Source organism: Grampus griseus (assembly GCF_964374135.1).
Source record: "Grampus griseus genome assembly, chromosome: 6".
In the NCBI taxonomy this organism is placed as follows: domain Eukaryota; kingdom Metazoa; phylum Chordata; class Mammalia; order Artiodactyla; family Delphinidae; genus Grampus; species Grampus griseus.
This window is the reverse complement of record NC_139000.1, coordinates 5,145,109-5,168,590: the sequence shown is the minus strand read 5'-3', so window position 1 is coordinate 5,168,590 and position 23,482 is coordinate 5,145,109. Positions and strand designations below refer to the sequence as shown.

General features: G+C 44.7%; 1 protein-coding gene across 4 annotated transcripts in view; it reads left to right on the top strand.

Annotated features, from left to right (window-relative positions):
• NUP214 (nucleoporin 214) overlaps positions 1-23,482 on the top strand; it is a 101,245-nt gene that overhangs the window by 65,270 nt on the left and 12,493 nt on the right. For all 4 annotated transcript variants that reach the window (XM_082656226.1, XM_082656225.1, XM_082656224.1 and 1 more), the window contains 5 exons: positions 501-591; positions 3,075-3,136; positions 5,660-7,477; positions 9,506-9,576; positions 19,819-19,975. In XM_082656226.1, the coding sequence (XP_082512352.1) occupies positions 501-591; positions 3,075-3,136; positions 5,660-7,477; positions 9,506-9,576; positions 19,819-19,975 (2,199 nt within the window). The remainder of the gene's footprint in view (positions 1-500; positions 592-3,074; positions 3,137-5,659; positions 7,478-9,505; positions 9,577-19,818; positions 19,976-23,482) is intronic.

The window sequence follows — 23,482 nt, the reverse complement described above, 5'->3', positions numbered from 1 at the left end:
TATATTACAGCAATCATATGTTACCTCTGTAATTAAAAAAAAAAAACTATTATTTAAATACAAAAAGTCTATGGAAAATACAGAAATGCAGAGAGAAAGCAAATAGCCATGAAGTCACTACTCAGAGATATTAAGTTATCCTATTTCTCTTTGGAATTTTGTTTTTCCTTTGGTACATATTACTTTTCGGTAATTGTAAAAGCTACTTTTAAAGCCTTAAATTTGAACTGCACTCCAGCTATTTTGACCTCTTTCCTGCAAAGGGGCAAGTGTGGCATGTCCTGGTTTGGAATTGACAGTGACTGAGCCAGAGAGCAAGTTCAGAGACCTTGAGGCAGCATGACTTAGGCAGCGCTGCGGCCACCGACTTGTCATAGAAAGTGCGTGACCTGGGGCTGCACTCTGCACGGCACCACGCATTCGCTGCCACAGAGAATTAAACTAAAATGGTGACTCTAACTGGTTTTTTGTAACGTTCTCATTTTTTTCCATAATTTCAGGACCAGTGGCAACCAAGATAGAGACAGCTGTGACGTCTACCCCGTCTGTTGTTGGGCAGTTCAGCAAGTCTTTCTCATTTTCTCCGTCAGGGTCAGTAGTGAACTAAATTTTGTGACATCACCAGCAACCTTACAGATAGCTGTCCCAAATCCTACAATCTGTAGGTATACTTATGTGAAGCCAGAGTTCTTATCACTGCAGTGATGCGTTTGGTAATAGTGACAGTAGTTTAGCGTCCTAATGTAAATGTGTTTCCCCTTTTTGATTCAAGTTTAGACATGTGTCATTACATATTGCCTATTTGTTCTGTTTTCTAGGATAAGCTCCATTTTCTTTGGATAGTGAGTCTGGTTGATCACGTTTATCACACTGAGGTGTCTTCATTCTGACACCGTCTGGGGGCTGGGTGAGAAGCTTGGATTGGCTTTGCTGCCTTGAGAGGTCACGTTACATGCAACTTCTGAGAGAGCAAGACAGTAGCCATTTGAAAATTTGGGTTTTATATAGATGTGGGGACATACATTTCTGTTTCATTTTTTAAAAAGTAATGATGGCTATACTTGTCAAGTTGAGTCATCTTTAAAAACAAAAGGGTCTTCTAACCCTCATTCCAAAGGGAGCTTTTATTAACCTTGGAAGGAGAGTGCCTTTTCTCTGTGCTATAAGCACTCATCTTGAAACCTGTGAGAGTTGCCAAAGCGTCCTTCCCCTTCAGGGGTGGAGTTAGGCTCTGTGTGACTGAGATAAAAACCCATCCAAAGATTGTTTTTACTGTGAAGAGTTGCATGTTCAGTTCCATTAGAAAAGCCTCTTAAGCTCTTTCAGGTCATGCTTTTGTAACTAGAATCATATTGACCACAATCTCTTTTTCCTGACGTGAATTTGTTTCTTGAGCATCCTTCGACCTAACCACTTAAAAGAAAGGAGGTGGTTAGAATAGAATTTGAGGGGAGGAAATTATATATATTTTACTGTCAATCGTTATGTTTTCTACTTCCCAAAGGTAGTTTGGAGCAAATTTTAAAGAGTAGGTCAGTGCCAGGGGTTACTGCATCTTTTTTTTTCCTTAATAAATTTATTTATTTTATTTATTTAATTTTGGCTGCGTTGGGTCTTCATTGCTACGCGCGGGCTTTCTCTAGTTGCGGCGAGCAGGGGCTAATCTTTGTTGCGGTGCGCAGGCTTCTCACAGCGGTGGCTTCTCATTGCGGAGCACGGGCTCTAGGCACGCGGTCTTCAGTAGTTGTGGCTCACGGGCTCAGTAGTAGTGGCTCACGGCTCTAGAGCACAGGCTGCAGGCTCAGTAGTTGTGGCACATGGGCTTAGTTGCTCCACGACATGTGGGATCTTCCCGGACCAGGGCTCGAACCCAAGTCACCTGAATTGGCAGGCAGATTCTTAACCACTGCACCACCAGGGAAGCCCTGGAGTTACTGCATCTTTTAATCTTTACTTCTATGAACTGATAGTCTTCTTGCCATTTTTAAAATAACCTGAAAAGGTTTGGGTCATTGGGTCAGTGGCTTACCGTTATTAGATAAAATTTCTTCACCAAGTTTGAGAAAAAGAAAGAGAATTGTTTTCTTTTTTGATGTGATGAAATGTTTAACACATCCTCTTAGGTGGTCTTAGTCCATTTGACGAAGCCAATGATGGGTTAAAAAGAAAACTCTAAGTCCAGTCCTTACCATTTCTTACCATATTTGGTATGCTTGGTCCCTTACATTTTAAAGCTGTAGAGTTTTAAATTTGCTATTTGAACTTTTCTCACAGTGAATAGTCTGTTCTGGCTCAGCTCGTGCTGCGTTTTCTTCTTTGGCCATGGTGTCTTCATTCATGGTGTAAAGAAAATGTACAGAAAGAGATGACGTGATGACAAGAGTCAGAAAAGCTTTTGAGGGCCGTTTCCTGGTGGTCTAGTGGTTAGGATTCGGCGCTTTCACTGCCAACGGCCCGGCTTCAGTCCCCGGTTGGGGAACTGAGATCCCGCAAGCCGCGAGGTGTGGCCAAAATTTTAAAAAAAGAAAAGAAAAGCTTTTGAACCAAATTTCCCAGCCCAGAACTAAGCATTCTGTCAGAACGGCAGAGACAGTGGCTCCTGTTCCGTGCTGTCCGTCACCTCCCTGTGGCGTGCACTGTCCTGACGCGCTCTTTGGTCTCGGTCTGGGTCATAGAGGTCCTCCAGCCTGTCTCGTCTTCCTCACTAGGTGGGCCATCTGCTCTGGCCACTCTCCCCACAGAAACATTCCCAGTGCATTTCTCCTACTCCTTTGCTTTCCTTGGAATAGGTCCCCACCCCAGCCTCCCCCGTGGAAAGCCCAGCTGTTCCTCCAAGGTCTTCTCACCTGCTTCTCCCTTCTTACCTCACCCACAAATTGTCTCTCCCCGCTTAGAGAGCTTGCGATGGCTCTGCTGCTTCAGAGATAATGTGCTTTCACTTTGTTGACGTTTATCTTCTAGATTGTAAGTCCCTCGAGAACAGTTTGTGTGAATGAATTATAAAATGTACTTTAAAAGGGCAATGTTGTGCCTTGGGTTTGTTCATTTTTAGCTTCTTTTCTTCCCCTCCCTAGGACTGGCTTTAATTTTGGGATAGTCACACCAACACCGTCTTCTAATTTCACGGCCACACAAGGTACAGTCTCTGCATGGCATAGCATTACTTTTGTGTTTCCCCCTAAACAAGTGCAGGTTTTGGGGGTCAGATGTGTTGACATTTTGCTTGCTGCTGCGTCTTGCCTAAAGTGTCTGCAATTAACCTGGTGTTGATATTATGCGTTAAAAATAGGCTAGATTTACAAAACTGGGGAAGGACTTCTACTCTTCATAATTAAGTACAAGGAAAGGATTTGCTTCTAGAAAAGCAAGGCTGTGCTTTAAATGTGAATGTTTACATGTGAATTATTTTTTTCCATCTTTTTCCTATGTCATTTAAAATTGTATCAATTCATAGGATGAGATAGACTTAGTACTATAGATATCAAAGACTGAACTCATCTTTTTTCCTTGATAACCTAGCAGAAAACACACTGGTCTCATGCATGTTGTTGCACATCTACCAACCAGCATGTTTTTAATGTTTAAAAGAATTTGAAGACCTATAAGGAAACCAGATGTACTTTTTAAGTGCCTTCCAGTTCTCAGTTTAAGTAATTCTTACTTTTCTTTTATTTTAAAAAGAAAACTTTTATTATAAAAGTGTTTGTTATATTTTATTATAAAAGTGATGTGTTCTGGAATCACACATTGTACCCTTAACCATTGCCATTCGGTTATATTTCCTTCTGGGGTTTTTGCTTCCACTCTTATTTCATTTAACACAATCTCTTGTGAGTTTTCCAGTATTATTGAAAATCTTGTGTAAATGTCATTTTTGATGGCCACATAATTTCTGTCTTGTGGATATGCCATAATTTATTTAACTATTCACCTTTTGGACATTTAGGCTCTTTCTAGATTTTCCCTATGATAAATAAGACAATGACCATTTTTCATCTCTTCATTCAACACATATTTTTATGAGTGCTTTCTGTGTGTCAACCCAAGTGGTAGAAGTTTTTTTTAGTAAAAAAGGGATCTCCTAAAACCTCCTGGAGGGAGATTAGGGAGCTGAAAGCATAGCAGACTTCCTAAACCTGAGCTGTGTGTGGCACTGAAAGGGTTGTTGATCTCATTCCTTTCTCTCTGGAGCAGTGATTCTTAAACTGTTCTGCCCCCTTAGATGTGGCTGAATACCCTTGAGGCCCACCCTCTCCCCAGTCTCACTTTCTAGAAGAAAAACAACTCAATGATATAAAAAGATTGGAGAGGAACAGAATAATTTCAAAAATCCTAAATGAAATAAATTAGTACTAAAACACAATAGTAATTCCATAAACATTTTCACTAATACAAGAATAGACAACGATCCAAAATCATAAACAGCTCAGCACAACACCAGTGATACAAAGAGGGGTTTCTGGAAATTACCTGTATATAGTAGGGGCTTTGCAGTGTTCTCAGGAGTTTGTGATAGACAGACTTTTTTTTTTTTTTTTTGCGGTACGCGGGCCTCTCACTGTTGTGGCCTCTCCCGCTGCGGAGCACAGGCTCCGGACCGCGCAGGCTCAGCGGCCATGGCTCACAGGCCTAGCCGCTCCGCGGCATGTGGGATCTTCCCGGACCAGGGCACGAACCCGTGTCCTCTGCATCGGCAGGCGGACTCTCAACCACTGCACCACCAGGGAAGCCCCTAGACAGACTTTTTAAAAGAGCATGGAGTTAGAAACATCAACCAGCACTTTCGATAGACCAATTTCAGTTTGTAAGTATCAAATTAGTCTTTATTGATCAGTTTTTTGACCAGGCCTTGTGAATGCTTTACCTGTATTTCATTTAATCTTCATAACAACTCTGTGAGGTACGTACTGTTATTAGCTCTCTCTTCCAAATGGAGAAATTGAAGCCCAGAGAAGTCAATTAACTTTTCCAGAGTTGCACAGCCAGCAAGTGGCAGAGCCCCCAGCCTCAGAGCCCACGTATGTCCTTGACCATCTGGCCATACTGCTGCCATGAAAGCACTTAGTGAGGAGAGCACTAGGAAGTAGCCCTTAATTATAGGTAAAAATGATTGCCTGTGGATTGACACTCTATCTGTCCATAAAACCAAAGGAGGAATTCCCTGGTGATCCAGTGGTTAGGACTCCGTGCTCTCACTGTCAAGGGCCTGGATTCAATCCCTGGTTGGGGAACTAAGATCCCACAAGCCGCATGGTGCGGCCAAAAAAAAAAAAAAGGATCAATTCCTGGTCTCTCAGGAGGTCCATATGCTAGTACTGTTGCCAGGAATGTTATTGCGGCGCACACACGGGGGAAATGTGGGAAGATGCCTTTTCTTTCTCTTTTGGGCCACTAGGTTAATTTCATGTACTCTAGATAGAGATGTATTTGTTATTATTTAATGGTCATAAAGAGAACATTCGTTCATCCCACCTCAGTGAGATGACTCAGAGCTAACGTTCCTGCGGAGAAGCATTTGTTCTGTCTGCTGCTGTCAGAACAAGCTGTCCCTGACAGTATCAAGGGAGGAGAGAGGCTTTGGCTTAGAAAAGTCAGTGAGACTGTGATAGGTCATATTTTGTGAAATACAGTCCATTTCCTAATTTATTTTTCTTGCTAGTGGCAGCACCCCCCGGCAAAGAGTCAAACCAGCTGGACACATTCTCCTTTGGCGGGACAGGCAAACCTTTTTACGAGGCCATTCCTGAAAGCTCCCCTCCCTCGGGAATGACGACGTCAAGTAGCACGGGAGCTGCTGGTCCCTCTCCTGGGGAGTCTGCTCCATCCAGCGGCAGGCCTGTGGCACCTTCTGGAATTGCTCTTTCCACCCCCTCTGGCAAGGTGGAAGCTCCGCCGTCCAAGTTGGGAGAGCTTCTGTTTCCAAGTTCTCTGGCTGGAGAGACTCTAGGAAGTTTTTCAGGACTGCGGGTTGGCCAAGCAGATGATTCTACAAAGGCAGCCAGTAAGGCTTCATCCCCAGGCGGGACTGGTGCTAGTGCACAGCCCACCAAGACTTCGGCCGTCCCCTCCGGGTTTAGTTTCACCAGCCCCGTGGTGCTGGGGAAGCCCGCGGAGCCTCCCGTGACCTCCTCTGTGGCTGCCACCACAGTGACCCTGGCGGCTGCGGCCGGCCCCAGCCCCGGCAGTTCCTCAACTGGCGTCTTTGGCAGCCTGCCACTCACCAGTGCGGGACCCTCCAGCGTAATCAGTTTTGCGGGGTTATCGCTAAGCGGTAGCAAGACCAGTTTTCCGTTCGGAGGCCAGCAGACAAGTAGTACAGCGCCGTCCTCTGCCGCTGCCACACCCCTTCCTACATCCCTCCCCGCCTTGTCGTTTGGCAGCCTCCTGAGTTTAGCATCTGCTCCCACCGTGCCCACGTCCTCCGCTAAAAGCACGGAAGCAGCCACGTCATCGGCTCTGCCTGAGAAGCCAGGTGGTAGTGAGGCCTTGGTGTCAACAACCTCCCTCCTAGGGCAGCAGCCATCCGCCCAGCTTCCCCAAGCTCCTTCTCAAACGTCTGACTCTGTGAAGAAGGAGCCCGCTCTCGCCCAGCCTGCGGCCAGCAGCCCTGGTACAGCAGCGCCCAGTGCCACCGTCCTAGCGCCGTCCGCGGAGGCCACTCCGGCAGCCACCGGGGCCCCGGACGCCAAGACCGAACCGCCGTCCCCTGCCCCCACCCCGGCAGCGCCTGGGCAGATTGCCGTCGCAGCACCTGCCGTCCCAGGTGCCGGCCCCGTGGCCCCAGAAACATCCAGGCCTCCCGCCACCTCCAGCGCTGTTTCCGGTGATGCTCCAGGCCCAGCCACGGAGCCCGCAGTGTTTGGGGCGGTCACTTCGGGCTCGCCTGTCTTTACTCAGCCACCGGCCGCCAGCTCTAGCTCGGCTTTCAGCCAGCTCACCGGCCACACAGCCACCGCCCCCTCGGCGACCCCCATGTTTGGGCAGGTGGCCGCCAGCACTGCCCCGAGCCTATTCGGACAGCAGGCGGGCGGCATCGCCAGCACGGCGGCTGCCGCGCCGCAGGTCAGCGGCTCGGGGTTCGGCAGCCCAGCGTTTGGCACCTCCGCCCCGACGGTCTTTGGACAGACGAGCTTCGGGCAGGCCCCGGCCTTCGGGCAGCCGACCAGCAGCCCCGCGAGCAGCTTTTCCTTCAGTCAGCCCGGCTTCAGCTCCGTGCCGGCTTTTGGTCAGTCCGCGTCCCCCACCCCCGCGTCCACCAGCGGGAACGTGTTCGGTGCATCTTCAAGCGCCAGTAGCTCCAGCTCCTTCTCATTTGGACAGTCTTCTGCCAACACTGGAGGGGGGCTCTTTGGCCAGAGCAGCCCTCCTGCTTTTGGCCAGGGCCCTGGCTTTGGGCAGGGAAGCTCTGTGTTCGGTGGCGCCTCAGCCACCACCACGACAGCGCCATCCTCTGGGTTTAGCTTTTGTCAAGCTTCAGGTAAGAATTTATGGAAGATTTTTACTTTGTTGTCCTCTGTATTATTTGAAACATTTGCAGCAAATCTGCATTAGTTTGGTGATTAAAAGAAAGGAAAGGAAAACAGAAGAGGCTCTGAAAAGTCCGGAAGGGAGCCTGGCCACTGGCAGTCTCGGGCATTTCTTTGGTCTAATCACTGCAGCTCCAGTTGTGCTTCTCAGCAAGTTCTCCACTCTCCTAGCCACCGGAGTGTCAGTTTCATGGGGGGAGAAAAACAGATGTAAAGTCATGGCAAATGACAAATGACTCATAAGTATGAAATTTTACATTTGCAAGGTCATTATGTCCAAACCTGTCAGGCCTCGAGGTGACTGATCTAATGTCATTTAGTGCCAGTACTGGAGCCAGGACTAGACTCCAGAGCTCCTCATCCTAGTCCTCTGCGCTGCCGGTATTTCATATTTCCGCTGACACCACCTTGCTTTCTAGAAGGGCAAATAGTGACATTTGAGAAGTTGGATTATTTTTCTATTTTCAGTGTAATTCTTTTTTTTTTTGCGGTACGTGGGCCTCTCACTGTTGTGGCCTCTCCCGTAGCGGCCTCTCCTTTTGCGGAGCACAGGCTCCGGACGCACAGGCTCAGCGGCCATGGCTCACAGGCCCAGCCGCTTCGCAGCATGTGGGATCCTCCTGGACCGGGGCACAAACCCGTGTCCCCTGCATCGGCAGGCGGACTCTCAACCACTGCACCACCAGGGAAGCCCCAGTGTAATTCTTTTAAAAAAACAAATCTTTAAATTTTACTATTTTTGAAAGTAAAATGTAATCCTCACTATTGCATGTCCAATCTTAGCAGCTGCTTTTGCTCCTAAAACCAGTAGACAGGACAACTCAAATATCTTTTCTAATTTTCCTTTCTCCATGGTTATCTTATGAAAGGCATTTCTTCAACCATCAGGCTCAGGGGATGGGGGGCGGAATCAAAGATTAATGATTTGGTGGACAGGATTACAAGTAACTGCGCGTTCATTCCTTTGGTGAAAATTTATTGGAAACTGGTTCATAACTTATTAGAAAGGAAGTCATTTCCTTCCTGCCTTCAACAAATGTTTGTGAAGCTCCCACTATGTTCCACTACAAGAACACAGTGGTGCACGACAGTTTTGGGATCCACCTGATGCCCTGTGAAGAGGCTGCTTGGCCTGTTTGAGTGACGGGAGGAGATGTGATAAGTTGGTCTAGAGAACGGGCAGGGAAGAGGCCTTGTGGGTCTTAAAAGAGAGTAGGATAGTTAACGCTGTCGCTAGTGCATCTTTTTGTTCTGCAGTCAAAACTTGAGAATCCTCGTTCACAAGTATAATCAAAACTATTTCAGTACAACTGAGAACCTCTGAAAAACCCTTCTTTCCTACAGGAGCTAGGTGGAAAGATAACCTGAGTGGCCTCCTCCAGCGCTGGTTGAGGAACTGAGCCTTGCCTGAGCTCCCCTGCCTAGACCAGTAGCAGAAATGAGCGTGGAACTCTTGTCCTCCAGCTCCTCATCTGGGGCTCTTTTGTTATAAAATATAGTTCTTCCTGATTCTCCCAGGCCCTGTTAACTCAGCACCTCAACCACGTTATGCCACCTAGAAGAAAGATAAACTACCCTGAAAGAATCTGGTATTTGAGATTAGAGGTAACCAGGGAGTAGGAGTATTCATGGTTTTAAGTCAGACACTGGAAGCACTTCTTGGCAGCTCTAAGTCTAGGGGAGCTACGCTGAGAGACCTCACCCGCCTGGGGTTTGGTAGGAGACAAGGATTCAGTCCTTGGGACTTTGGGACTTTTTTTTACTATTATAAAATTCTAGCAATGAAGAAAAGGGTTTCTTTAAATTATTTACTCATAATTTTCTCCATTTCCTAGGTAGGAAAACAGATTTTCTTCATGAGTTGATTTATTGTGAGGCACTTTAGCACACCTAAATGCCATTTAAAAAGTAAAAAACAAAACTTTGATATTATAGAAGGTTCATCCAAATTAAACTTTGGTTTTCTTTTTATTTTACAGGTTTTGGGTCTAGTAATACTGGTTCTTTGTTTGGTCAAGCAGCCAGTACTGGTGGAACAGTCTTTGGCCAGGTAAATATGGATGTTTGCCTCTATTCACGTCAACATGTATCAAACCCATTTGCGTCGTTCCTATAGGATACAATCAGTCATGTTCCCGTAGGATGTAACCGGTCCTGTAGGATGTAACCAGCCCCAGAAAACAGCCCTGTTGTTCTCAAGCTCTGCCTTCTGTAGCTCCCTTGGGGATGCAGAAGTCTCAGCCTCTGATTTGAGAGAATCACTACAGTTTTGATCCTTGTGTGAAAGTCCTCTCGGGAAGCACTTTAAAGCACATTGCCTGATTTCCATCAATCTTCTGCCTGTTGTTAGGCCAGGGATTGGCAAACTATGGCCCATGGGTTAAATCTGCTCCTTGGCCTTTTTTTTTTTTTTAAGGCCGTTGAGCTAAAAGTTTTTATTTGTTTAAGTCGTTGTTTAAACAAGATGAAGAAGGATATGCAACAGAAACTGTATGTGGCCCCTGTGCGAAGCAGTATATAGTCCAGGGACGTTTCGGTGACCTGAGCCGTTTCACTTTGTCTAGCTAGTGGTTATCTATGTGCTGGGTGTGGTTTTAAGTGCTGTACACGCACTGAGTCCTGGAATCATTAGTACTTGTATAAGGTAACGCTGTTATTATCCCCATTTGACAGATGAGGACACGGAGGGCCCAGAGGGGTTAAATTTACTGTTGTAAAAGCTAGCTGCTGCGTTTAGATCACAGTAACTTCATAAGGTACTCTGATATATTGGAAACGATTGTGACTTTCTAAAGGTGAGGGTGGTACTTGTCCAGTAGTTAAGAAAGTGGTAGCCATATTATGTTTCTTCCAAGTCTTCAGTAGGAGATTTTCTATATCACCTTTTTCCTTAGAAGATGGGCCCTGCCCTAGTCAGTGATCCTTGACCGAGAAACAGAACTTCTGGTTTTCAAGTTCCCCACTGAAAACAGCTAAAAATGACTACGTGAAACGTACAAACCAGTTTCAAAAGCACTTATAAACTAATAAGGTATTTAACCAAACCAGATTAAAGGGAAAATGGGAACCTGTAGAAGTGAGTGGAGCACAGAAGCCAGTTCTGCCCTGAGAGCATCTACTAATCTGAGAGCACCTGAATTGCCTATGTTAACAACACCAAAAGGGCAAAGGGGCAGACATCATTCACCAAGACGTGTACAAAGTGGGAGGGCTAAAAGAGACCCTCCCCACGATAAGCTGTGACTCCAGATTCACCGGTCTCGGCCTGAGAATGTGGCTTGACCCGATCCGAGGATGGCGGTGTCTCCAGATGTCTGGCAGAAGAGCACAGGCCACTCTGAAGAAAAGTAACTGTAGGCCTCAGATAATTTTTAAGGACATTGATTCCCACACGTAAATTCATCACAACAGGAAACAAGGAACTATGATCAAGAGCCAGAGTAAACATGAGACGCACATTTCCAAAGACTTCCTAGACTATAAAACAGCTGTGTTTTACGTGCCGTAAAGACATAAAAGACAAACTTGAAAATACCAGGTACGGGAAGATCCCACATGCGGCGGAGTAACTAAGCCTGTGTGCCACAACTACTGAGCCCGCGCGCCTAGAGCTTGTGCTTCACAACAAGAGAAGCCACCGCAACGAGAAGCCCGTGCACCGCAACGAAGAGTAGCGCCCGCTCACCACAGCTAGAAAAAGCCCCCGCGCGCAGCAACGAAGACCCAACGCAGCCAAAAAAAAAGAAAAAAAAAGTTGAACATCATAAACAGTTATATGTCAAAATTCATTGAGCTCTGTACATAGAAAACTTAATAGAAAACACAACAGAAAGAAAAAGGACAAGAGACGTCATAAAAAAGGGTAGTGTTGGTTACACAGCATTGTGGAATGTACTCAATGCCACTGAATTATACACTTAAAATCCTTAAAATGTTGCCCCTGACCTGGGTCGAGTGGCACCTAGTTGCTGGTGCCTGTCTCATATCAGCCGGGGACAAAGCAACTCCTTGTTTATCCCAGCTTGGCTTTTGGTTTGTGCCCATGCCTGGTTCATGCCCCAGACGCATGGGGGAAAAAAAGCTTAAAATGGTAAGTTTCATGTATATTTTAGCACAATTGAGAAAAAGAGAGAAATAAGAAAACATTTTTTAAAAAGGATAGCCAGAGGACCGTAAACATATTCAACTTAATTAGTAACACAAAGTAAAACCACTAAGAGATGCACAGCTGTAACGCAACAGAAATTTAAAAGCCCAACAATACCAAATGTCAGCAGATATGCAGAGCCACAGAAACTCACGTACACTCTTAGCTGGGGCGTAGGTTGATCTAGTAAAGCCCTGTGGTTCCACTCCTAGTTTGTTCTTTGGAGAAACTGATGCACCTGTGCGCCAGGGTACACTGTTACAATAACAGGACTAGAAGCAACCCAGACAGCTATGGCCATTCCACCGGGCAGATGAACTTACATTACTCTGTAGTAGAACGTTACTACATTGTGGAAATGAACAAATTAGAGCTACGTGCGTGACTTTCACAGGCATAAATTTTTTCTCTCTCTCGCAGGCATAATTTGAGCAAAGAGATTTAAAGCTTACTGTGATAAACTCCATATTGGTTACTGCCCTACACCTCATGTTCTTCCTTCACAGAAATTATATTTGCAATTGGAGGGGCTAGAAATTCAAATGAGTTTTTTTTCTATCATGGCAGGGGCTTTATCTGTTATATTTGTTGCTGTATCCCCAGTGCTTAGGACTGTGGCTAGCACAGGATAAGCACTGTAAAAATGAATGAATTTTCAGGTAGTAGGGGTATTCTGAGAAGAATCTAAGGATACAGGTAGATTCTGGCCAGGATATAGAAGAACTTCATTTTCATCATAATACCAAGAAAAATCCAGATGGTGTGAAAATCACACTAACTCTGTGGATATTAGAATTATCTAGTGCTGTGTAACAAATTACCCCAAAACTCAGTAGCATTCTCCAGTGGTTGGCTTGGCTGTTAGTTCCAACCTTAACTGGAACTCTTGGCTACAACATCTACATGTGGCTTCTCTGTATGGCCTGGGCTTCCTTACATCATGGTGGCTGGATTCCATGGAAGAATATTCCAAGAAAGAGAGGGAGCCAGGCAGAAGCTGTCCTCAGAAGTCACAGAGCATCATGTATACTGCATCTTCTTGTTCAAGGCAGTCACAAAGCCCCTCCCAGTTTCAAGGAGAGGGGAATAGACTTCACCTCTTGCTCTAGAAGAGCATTTAGGTCTAGAAATACTACTGTGACCATCTTTGGAAAATATAATCTGTCACAATGGGACCATCAAAACATGGCAGAAAGCCTTGTTGAGTTGATTTCCAGACGGGAGTTAATCGTAGGTGAGCCTGATGGTACAGCAGCTTTTGGGGGCAAATGTCAGGCCTGGGTTTAGGAAGTGGAAGAGAGGCCTTGCCAAAGGAAATTTACTGGCTGGAGAAGCCAGAGGAAGCTATTGGCAACAATGAGGGCAAACAAATGACCAATAAACACACGAAAAGATAATCAGTAGTATTATAAACATTAGGAAAATGAAAATCAAAACCATAATGAGATACCACTCCACAACCACTAGCAGGCGTATAATTTTTTAAAAAAAACAAACAAAGAATAACAAGTATTGACAAAGATTGGAGAGATTGGAACCCTCGTATATTGCTGGTTGGAACGGAAAGTGGTACAGCCATTGTGGAAAACAGGTTCCTTGAAAAGCTAAACATAGAACTGTCATATGACCCAGCAGTAGAACTCAGACACTTGGTCACCATTGCTCATTGCAGCATTATTCACAGTGGCCAAAAGATGGAAACAACCCAGTGTTCATCAACAGAGGATTGGATAAACAAAAGGTGGTCCGTTCATACATAGGAATATTATTCAGCCTTCAAAAGGAGTAAGGTGGTGACTCATATTACACATGAATAAATCGTGAATACATTATGTTAAGTAAAATAAGCCAGATATAAAAGGACAAATATTGTATGATTCCACTTGTATGGAATATTTAGAATCGGTAAATCCCTAGAGCCAGGAAGTAGATTAGAGCCTACCAGGACCTGGGGGGAGGAGGGACCAGGGAGTTCTTGTTTAATGGTTACAGAATTTCCGTTTTGGTGATGAAAAATTTTAGAAATGGTGGTAATTGTTGCACAACATTGTGAATATAATTAATGCCACTCAATTGTATACTAAAAGATGATTAAAAGGGCAAGATTTATGTCATACATATTTTACCACACGTTTTAAAACTTAAAGATGTAATATACCAAAACCATTGAATTTTATACTTTATAAATTTATTTATTTTTGGCTGCGTTGGGTCTTCGTTGCCACACGCGGGCTTTCTCTAGCTGCGGCGAGCAGGGGCCACTCTTCGTTGTGGTGCGTGGGCCTCTCATTGTGACGGCTTCTCTTGTTGAGGAGCACAGGCTTTAGGTGCGCGGGCTTCAGTAGTTGTGGCGTGTGGGCTTCAGTAGTTGTGGCTCGCGGACTCTAGAGCTGAGGCTCAGTAGTTGTGGCGCATGGGCTTAGTTGCTCCACGGCATGTGGGATCTTCCTGGACCAGGGCTCGAACCCGTGTCCCCTGCATTGGCAGGCAGATTCTTAACCACTGTGCCACCAGGGAAGTCCTGAATTTTATACTTTAAATCAGTGAGTTGTGTGATATATGAATTATATCCCAGTAAAGCTGCTTTTAAAAAAACAACAACAACAACAAATTGGAGTCTGAAAGACTTGCAAGTTCAGTATAAAAATCCTCTATTCACCTCTCCCCCAATTTTGCTGAGAGAAAGAAAGTAAAGCAGAAAGAACTTGCAGTCTTGCAACCTCCTGTTCCCTGAAACTGTTGAATCCAAAGGTAGCACTCCAGCCTAACTGCCCTCTGGCTCCAGGCTCCAACACTTACATGACAAATAAGCTAAGCCCTAAGCAAAGGCAGTGTTTGGCTAACCAGAGGTGGGTTTGTCTAAATCTGTGAACCAGTTCCCGATCAACTGGACACGTAGGGAGATCTGAATAATTGGTCTCTCACTCTCTGGGGAACACGCTAGCATTCCTCAGTCACACACCACCGTTCCTCTGTATAAAGTCCAGTATACCTAACCAACAAAAAAAGGTATGTAACACGTGAAGAAGCAAAATGAAAAGGGGGACCTACGGTCATACTTTAGAAATCAGCAAAAAAATAACCTACAGATGATCCAGTATTAGAACTAACAGGTAGAGACTTTATAATAACTGTCGTGCTCAAGGATTTACAGGAAAATTAAAGAATGGTTGAATAAGGAATCTCAGAAGAGAAATGGGAATTACAAAAACAAATAGAAAGTCAGTCTGTATCTGAAGTTTAAATCTAATATCCAAAATAAAAAACGATTAGACAGGTTAAACAGCAGAGTGAATACTACAGAAGAACAGTGAACTTGAAGATATGTCAATAGAAATTACCTAAAATGAAGCTCCGAGAGACTGAAAAAAAATTGGACGGAACATCAGTGACCTGTGCAACAGTATCAGGCAATTCAGCATAATGCAATCAGAGTCCCAGAAGGAGAGGAGACAGAATTGGTGAGAAAAAAATTTTTTGAAGAGACAATGGCCAGGCTTTTTCAAATTTGTTGAAGAACAGGAATCCACAAATCCAAGACACTCTGTGAACCTCAGAAAACCACCCCTGGACACAACCTGGTTAAGCTTCTGAAAACCAAATACAAAAAGAAAACTTTTAAAGCAGCTGAAGAAAGAATATTGATGACATAAAGAGAAACAATGTATTGTGCAGTTAATAACAAGGTATTAAATATGTGACAACCGTGGCAAAAAGGCAAAAAGAACATCTTTGCTACCTTGGAGTAAATCAGTGCTTCTCAACCGGTATCGATTTTGCCCCCCGGGGGAATTTCACAATCACAACATCTGGAGACACGTTCCCCGGGGGAATTTCACAATCACAACGTCTGGAGACACGTTTGATCCTCATGAGTGGGGGACGCTACTGGCATCTCGTGGGTAGAGGCTACACATCCTACAGCCCTCCAAAACAAAGAATTATGTGGCCCAAAATGTCAATAATGCCACTGTGAAGAAACCATTAGGAAGACAAAGATTTCTTAGAACACAAAAAAGCACTAACCATAAAAGAAGAAATTGAAAAATGGGATTTCATTAAAATTACAAACTTATGCTCATCAAAAGACTTTGTTATGAAAATGAAAAGGCAAGGTATAGACTGGGAGAAAATATTTACAATACATAAATTAAAAGACTTCTGTGCAGAATATGTAAAGAACTCCTATGACTCAAAAATAAAAAGACACCTCAATTTTAAAATAAGCAAAATACTTGGACAGCTGCTTTACAGAAGGGGCTATGCAGATGGCCAATAAGCACATGAAAACTTGCTCAGCATTGTTAGTCATCAGAGAAATGCAGATTAAAACCATGAGATACTATGTCATACCTGTAGAATTACTGAAATTTAAGAACCAACAAGACCAAATGTGGAAAAGATCTAGAGTGACTAGATCTCGTAATGCGTTGCTGGCTGGTGGGAAGGTAAATGGTGCGGCCACTTTGGAAGACCATCTGGCAAATTCTCAGTAAGTTAAATATACACTGATTTTAGGGTTTAGCAATTCTAGTCCTAGGTATTCCCCCAAAAGAAATGAAAATATATACTCACAGACAGACTTCTATCAGAATGTTCATAGCAGCTTTGTTGATGATAGCCCACACCTGGAAACAGTCCAGATGTTCATCGGCAGGGGAATAGTAGACCCTGGCATCCTCACACAGTGGAATACTATTCAGCAATAAGAAGGGAAGGACGGCTAATGGCGTGCAACCATAGGGGTGGCTCTCAAGAGCATATGTTGTGTGTAGCGAGGTCATTTAGGCAAGAAATGAAGTAAAGGCATCCAGATTGGCAAGGAGGAAGTAAAACTATGCATCTGCAGGTAACATGATCATGTATATAGAAATCCCAAAGGAATCCACTACAGAACTAGAACTAATGAATGGGACCAGCAAGTTTGCAGGATGCAAGATCAATATATAAAAATTAATTGTATTTCTGTACATTTTCAACAAACCATCTGAAAATGAAATTAAGAAAACAGTTCATTTTCAGTATCATGGAAAGGAGTAAAATACTTAGAAATACATTTAACAGAAGTGCAAAACGTGTGCTCTGAATACAATGAAACATTGTTTAAAGAAATTAAAGGTGATCTAAATAAGTGGAAGGACATGCTGTGTTTATGGATCAGAAGATTTAATGTTGTTAAAATGGCAGTAGAGAACCAGGACTGTGAAAATTAATTTAACATTCATGCCGGGATTCAGTAATGAGTAAGACAGGCAAAAGTGGTTAGCTATGTCCATAGAGCTTACATTTGGCGGGGTGGGGAGGGGTGTCAGTCTTTATTAAAACAGTTTCATTTCAAATAGTTAATTTAAGTACTATGAAGACAGTAAAGCAGGATGATGTGGCAGTAATCAGGGAAGCTGATTTAGGTTCGATAGTCCGGAAATGCCTTTCTGAAGAAGTCTCATAAATGTCTGTTTTTACGTTTGTTTCTTTGAATCAGGATCAAGTCAGCCTCACTCACTGAGATCGGCTGGTAGTTCTCTGCAGCCTCTGTATCTATAAATTGCCCTCTCAGGACCGCCTCTCTTTTATTTCCCCTCATAGTACAGTTGATGAACAAAGCAGATCGTTGGTCCTTTGGAGATCCCTGCAGTGTAGCACCCTGTTACTTCCTGTGAAATGGTGCTTGGGTCTGGAGGCTGGACGAGATTCACAGGGTTTTTTGGCAACCTTATTAGGCTGGATCTTGAACACTAGCTCTCTATTCAATGATATAAAGGAATTAATTTTTTAGACACGATAATGTTATTATGGTTATGGTTCATGTTTCAGAGCTTTATGCTGGAAGATCCATGGATGAAATGGTGAGATGTCTGGGATTTACTTCCTACTAATAAAGGCTGAGGGGAAGAAAATGGGGCTCTAGGTAACACTCAACTGGCTGTGAGTTAGCGGGTGAAACTGGGTGATGGGTACATGGGTTCATTATGCTCCTCCATCTATACTTTTGAGATTTTCCATAATTTAAAGTTTTAAAAACTATTGTTATTTATTGTAGTTAAAATGAATGGAATACTCTAACCCGCTTCTGAGGATGCAATAACTGTCGATTCACATTCACTTCAGTGAAGTGCTACCCATTTCTATTCATTTCTGCAGATATCCATTACTTTTCAAATGATGGGGTTTTTTTTGTTTGTTTTTTTGCGGTACACAGGCCTCTCACTGTTGTGGCCTCTCCCATTGCAGAGCACAGGCTCCGGACGCGCAGGCTCAGCGGCCATGGCTCATGGGCCCAGCCGCTCCGCGGCATGTGGGATCTTCCCGGACCGGGGCACGAACCCGTGTCCCCTGAATAGGCAGGCAGACTCTCAACCACCGCGCCACCAGGGAAGCCCTCAAATGATGTTTTAAAAAATGAGTTGAGCCATCTGAAATTGCTGCGTTCGGTGGGGTTTTTGTTTTGGTTTTTTCCTTGTAGGGCAAAAATGTCCGTATATTGGCAGTTTCCTATGTTTCAGCCTGATGCGTGGAAGTCAGCCAAGAAACCTGATATTTTCTGTTTTCCGCGTGCATGCGTAGTTGTCACATCTTCGTTCCTTTGAAAGTCAGTTTACTAGTTATCAAAGCCTGTGCTCTTATGGTTGGATTTCATTCCAAGTTTTAAAAAGCTGTTACTCGTCATTAAATGGTTGTAGTAAACAGTTCCTGTTGTTTTTAAAGAAGTTTAAAGAGGGAAAAAGAAAAGGAGAGAGACCTAGGCAAGTACGTTAAGTATGTTGCCCTCAGGTAAAAATTAGCTTGTCGTGTCCAAGGCACAAAAGACTGGTGTGACTGTACCAAGTGCGGGGGGTGATAGAAGACGATGCCAAGAGATGGATGGGGCCAAGTCATGTGTATCTTTCAGAACTTGTAAGCAGGAGTGAAATGTTTTGACTGCCATTTTCAAGGATCTAGCTGCTGTGTGAACACAGATTGTAGGCGAAGCAGAACGTCAATAAAGTTGTCATATGGTCCAGGCAGAAAGTCACGGTACGGGGGCTCAGAGCAGGGATGTGCTGGGGCATGTTTCAGGGGCAGGCTGCTAGAGGTTTGACCGTTGTGGGGATTAAATAATTATTTGTAAAGTGCGTAGAAAAGTGCCTAGCACAGAGAAAGTGCTCGGTCATTGGTTCATTATCGTCATTGTCAAAATACTGAACAGCAACCATTTTTTGAGCGTGTAAATTACATTTTAGGCACTTTTCTGAAGGGCACTACCTTCCTAGCTCATTTATTGATATTTCACTCACTGTTTTGAGGTGGGTGGTTTATTTTGCCAGAAAGAAGAGGGACTTGTACACTTCTCTGGTTCCCCCCCCTCCCCTTTGAAGGGACTCCTGTAAGGTTCCTGTGCACAGCGACCCATTTCTAATGGCCCATCGTATTCCACGTTATCAGCCAGGGAGATATCATACTTAACTAATCATTAATTGTCCCTCAAATCTAGCCCTGGTCTCCCTTAAAGAACCAGTTTCTAAACAAAAATACAGTGTGTGGTGCCTGATACAGCTTTGTGTCAGCACGTGCTCACCATCCTCTGAGCATAAGATTTGCAAACTTGGACAGAATTCAGCTGTGGTCATCGTTTCAACAGTGGAGCTAATTTAAGCTCATTTCTGCAGTACTGGGGAAGTCATTACGAAATAAAAGCGCGCAAATTGGGAGAAAAGACAGTGTGAATCCCTTATCGTCGGTTGCTGATGAGGTCAGCCAAACACTAGAGGAATTAAAATAATTGGTGCTCATCATAACCTAGACATGTTTTTAAACTTTCGCATTTGGGGGCGCTTTTGAGGGTTTGGTTTTCCTGCCCCTGGCGTCATGTCCAGCAGAGACTGCAGGCAGCAGGGCAGGTGAACTGTTAAAACTCCCACCTACCATAAATGATGTTTTCAGAGAACTGTGCACATAGAAGAACTTGAGAACTTGTGATTGTAGAGAGTGTTCCTGTGCAGAGCTCAGCTTCCTTTGTGGGTGTTAGAGCATCTGCACCAGAACTAATCAGCGTTCTCTTGCTTCTTCCACTTGCGCAGCTGTGAGTGCCTCCTCTCCGTGGATGTGGCCTGCCATTTTACCGTGACCTCTCATCTTATCGTGCTTCCTGTCCCTTTTGTTTTTTAGCAGTCGTCCTCTTCCAGCGGCAGCGTGTTTGGGTCTGGAAACACTGGAAGAGGGGGAGGTTTCTTCAGTGGCCTTGGAGGGAAACCCAGCCAAGACGCAGCCAACAAAAACCCATTCAGCTCGGCCAGCGGGGGCTTTGGAGCTACAGCCACCCCAAGTAAGTTAAGAAAGTTTTCCCAGTCTCTTGGTCCCCTGACGTCATCGTCATCCTCGTGGTGTTATCAAAGCTTCAGTGACAAGTGTAGACAGGAAAGAAAGGTCTAGAAGGCCCATTTAAAATATCTACCCCGAAGCAGTGTGATCTGTTTTGATTTTGTTTTTTATTTTTGGTTTTCTAATGAGATGTCCTATATAATCATGGAAAGACATCAGAGCTGCAGGGAGAGAGGATCTGTGTATTGAGCTACTCCCCTCTTCTCTCCCAAGGCCCAAATTGCTCTGTTTCTTAGGATTGAAATGACTTGAAATGAATGCAAGCAGACAGGCGTAAAAGAGCAGCAGAACCAGCTGGGTGTGCTTGAAGGAGCATCTGGATTTTCATTTGTGTTGGACTCTCTTTGAATTTGCTTTAAAATTCAGCTACTGTAGAGAAATGTCACACAAAAGTTGAAGCCGTCATTATTTCTCATCTCTTACGTTTTCGTCTTGTTTTCAAATGAAGCTGTATCTTTCTGCCGGCACTTTCTTCTCCAGCTGATTCCTTGTTGATGTCTGTTCATGGTTGGAAATGAAAGAAATGTGTTTGTTTAAATCTTCTAAAAATATATATCCTGCTGCCAGTAGAGACTGAGATGGGAAGTCGGGCACCTGTCACCTTCATCTTAGCTTCTCTTGTTTAATACGCTCTACCAGAAGCTTCTCTCTTCTGTTGTGCTATACGCGATCTTCATGCGAGAGCTCGTGTTCCATAGACAGAACAGATGTTTCCTTGATATTAAGGCTCATGTAGTTAAAAAGCAAAACTCTTTGCTGAGACTCCTGGAGTCACAGATCAGTTACTTTGATGTCACTGTTCATCTAGTAATATATAAGGAGAGATTATAGTGAAGACACACATAGCTTTAAACTTGTGAAATTATATAATCAGAAGTTTGTGTTCTGCTAGGAGGAATTTAGTACCCTTGAATGAAGGGATCTTAGAAGTCAAGCCTAGTAACAGTTTTCAGAAGCCGTTTCTGCAGATGAACTCTTACGCAGAATCCTTATACACAGAACAGAGAAAAATAGGGTATTCAGAAGCAGGGGCCAAGAACCAGCAATACTCCTGGGTGGTTTCCCCATCTTTTTCCCAGCTATCAGCACACAACTGCAGGGCTCCATAACACGTACTTTGAAAACACGATCCTCGGGTGTCAGTCTCCCTTTTCCAATCAAGAAACAAGCCAGAACGGTTAGGTGATTTTTAGTTACAAAGCCAGAAAGTGGCAGACCTAGAACTCAGCTAGATCGTGCATAAGGTGCCAAACACAGCGTCTGGCACAGAACAGGCATTTGATAAAACATGCTAGTGAGAAATGTGGGTTTGTCCCATGGGCAGATTATTGTCTGCAAGATTGTGTTACTAGCCTATTTTGTTAAAACGTGGGTGTGTCATATCTTTGTAAGAAATCCTTTCTTCCTGTCAGATTCACCTTTAATGCCGTGGCTCTTACCTGGCAGAAAATGGCCTTCTCTCAGTGCTGGGCTGGAGCTGGCCTGTACCGGCTCAGGAGAGCCAGCTTGCACGTTTCTCCCCAGCTCCCTGTTCAGTGACATCAGGGAGTAGTTATGTACACCACAGTAACTGGACAGTGCTACAGATCGGGGACAGACGCCCCCTGCCCAGCCCCGACCTGTTGTTCGTAGGCACACCATTGTTTCTAATTCTTTAATTCTGGTTTAAAATAAACATATATCTGTTCTTGATACCAGACACCTGCAGGTCTTCATCTCCTAAACGTCAGCTGTTGTAAACCAGCAGTTTACTTTCACATTTAAGGGAAGTTTAAGTGAATTTGAAAGTATGCAGGAAAGATTTAGCATTTTTTTGGTTTTTAAAACTGCGTAATTTGCTAGTGAAACGGACAAGAGCTTCTGTAGCCCTGAGGACCAAGTGCAGGATGAGAGGAAGGAACAGTGGAGAAGGAGCTGGAAGGCCCCTGGGGAGGACACTGGCCTCGCCACAGAACTGAGAACGCTTTCTGCAGGTCACAGGGGCGGCCTCTTTCTCTTCGGGCGACCGTGCGGTGTGTGATCCTCTGAGCAGCACAGTTTCCTGCCCTGTGTGGATGGGCTCCCGGCTCTTTTCCTGCCTGCCAAACACTTCCTTCCCTGCTCTTTCCCTCTCCTTTTTCCCTGTCATCGAGAGGTGTGTCCCCATTGTCATCCACGTTATCACAGGAGTCTCCAGACTCCCCTCTCTGCCTGCTGTCTCCTACACTGTGGTCTAGAAACCTTTACCAAATTGAATGTCTTAAAACTCTTTTATTTTGCCACTCTCCCTACTCAGAACCCTTTGGCAATGTCCCACTAACCAAGTCCAGACCAACTCCTTGGGCTATAATGCAGGGCCCTCCATGAGCCCTGACACACTTTTCTGACTTCGAATTCCTTCGCCTGCGCACGCGCTCACACACACACCCCCTCACTTCTCCCTGCTTCAGTGCCAGGGTTCACACTGCTTCCCACACGCCGCTCCTCTGAACCTGCCGTTCCTTTCAGCATGAATGTACGTCTTCCTCTGCAGCGTGGCCGAAAGGTCACAAGGATGCACAGTGATCTCTCCCTCTCTGGAATCCTGCAGCCCTTATGCTCTGTTCTTTCACGAGCCATCAGCAGAAGGGAACTCATCTTTACTGATCACCTGCTGTGCGCCAGTTGTTCAGTGTGTGCGGTCTAATCACCTCTCACAACAGTATTTTCAGATGTGGCCGTCCCCATTTTACCAATAAGGAAGTAGGTTCAGAGTGGGAATGTTGACTTCCAGTGGTAACAGCCATTAAGTGGCATAAGGAGGGTTTCATCCCGGCATGTGTGCAGAGCTCTGATCCACTGTGTTGCCTGCTGAGATCGTCTGGCCTCGCCATGGAATGGAATACCTCCCCATGCGCCTTGTCTGACAGCCCTTGTGATCACTCCGCATGGCATCGAACATGCTCCCCTGCAGATAGATATCTGAGCACAGATTGGGCGGCCAGCAGTTCCCTTGGTGACATTTAGGCCCCAGGCTGCCTGGTCCTGGAGCTGCCCTCTTTAGGCCTGAGGAGTAATTGGAACTATGCATTGATCGAGAAAGACAAGCTAGGAACATTGGTGCTTGGAGCTGGCGTGTTCTATATCCAGAAGCTCACACTAGAAAGGTTTCTTCTCTCTCTCTTCCCCGAGACTCTACCATAGATACAGTTAACCCCTGGGGGTCCTGTGAATTGCTACCTGTAAGGCCCTATTGCCTCCTTGAGTCTTGTCCTAAAGACACTGGTGAGAACAGTTCTCAGCACATTCTTTCTGCATAGGGGCTTGAAAGACATGTTTGTGTGAGGATGAAGGAGTCATTTGATGAGAATCCTTTGGTCCCACAAGGCTCCTTCTACTACTGTTCTTTAAGAGAATGTCTTGGGAAGGTATCCTGGACGAGGGCTTCCTGAGAACTGCCTTCTCAGTGTGTGTTGAATTCTCGTCTAGTGAC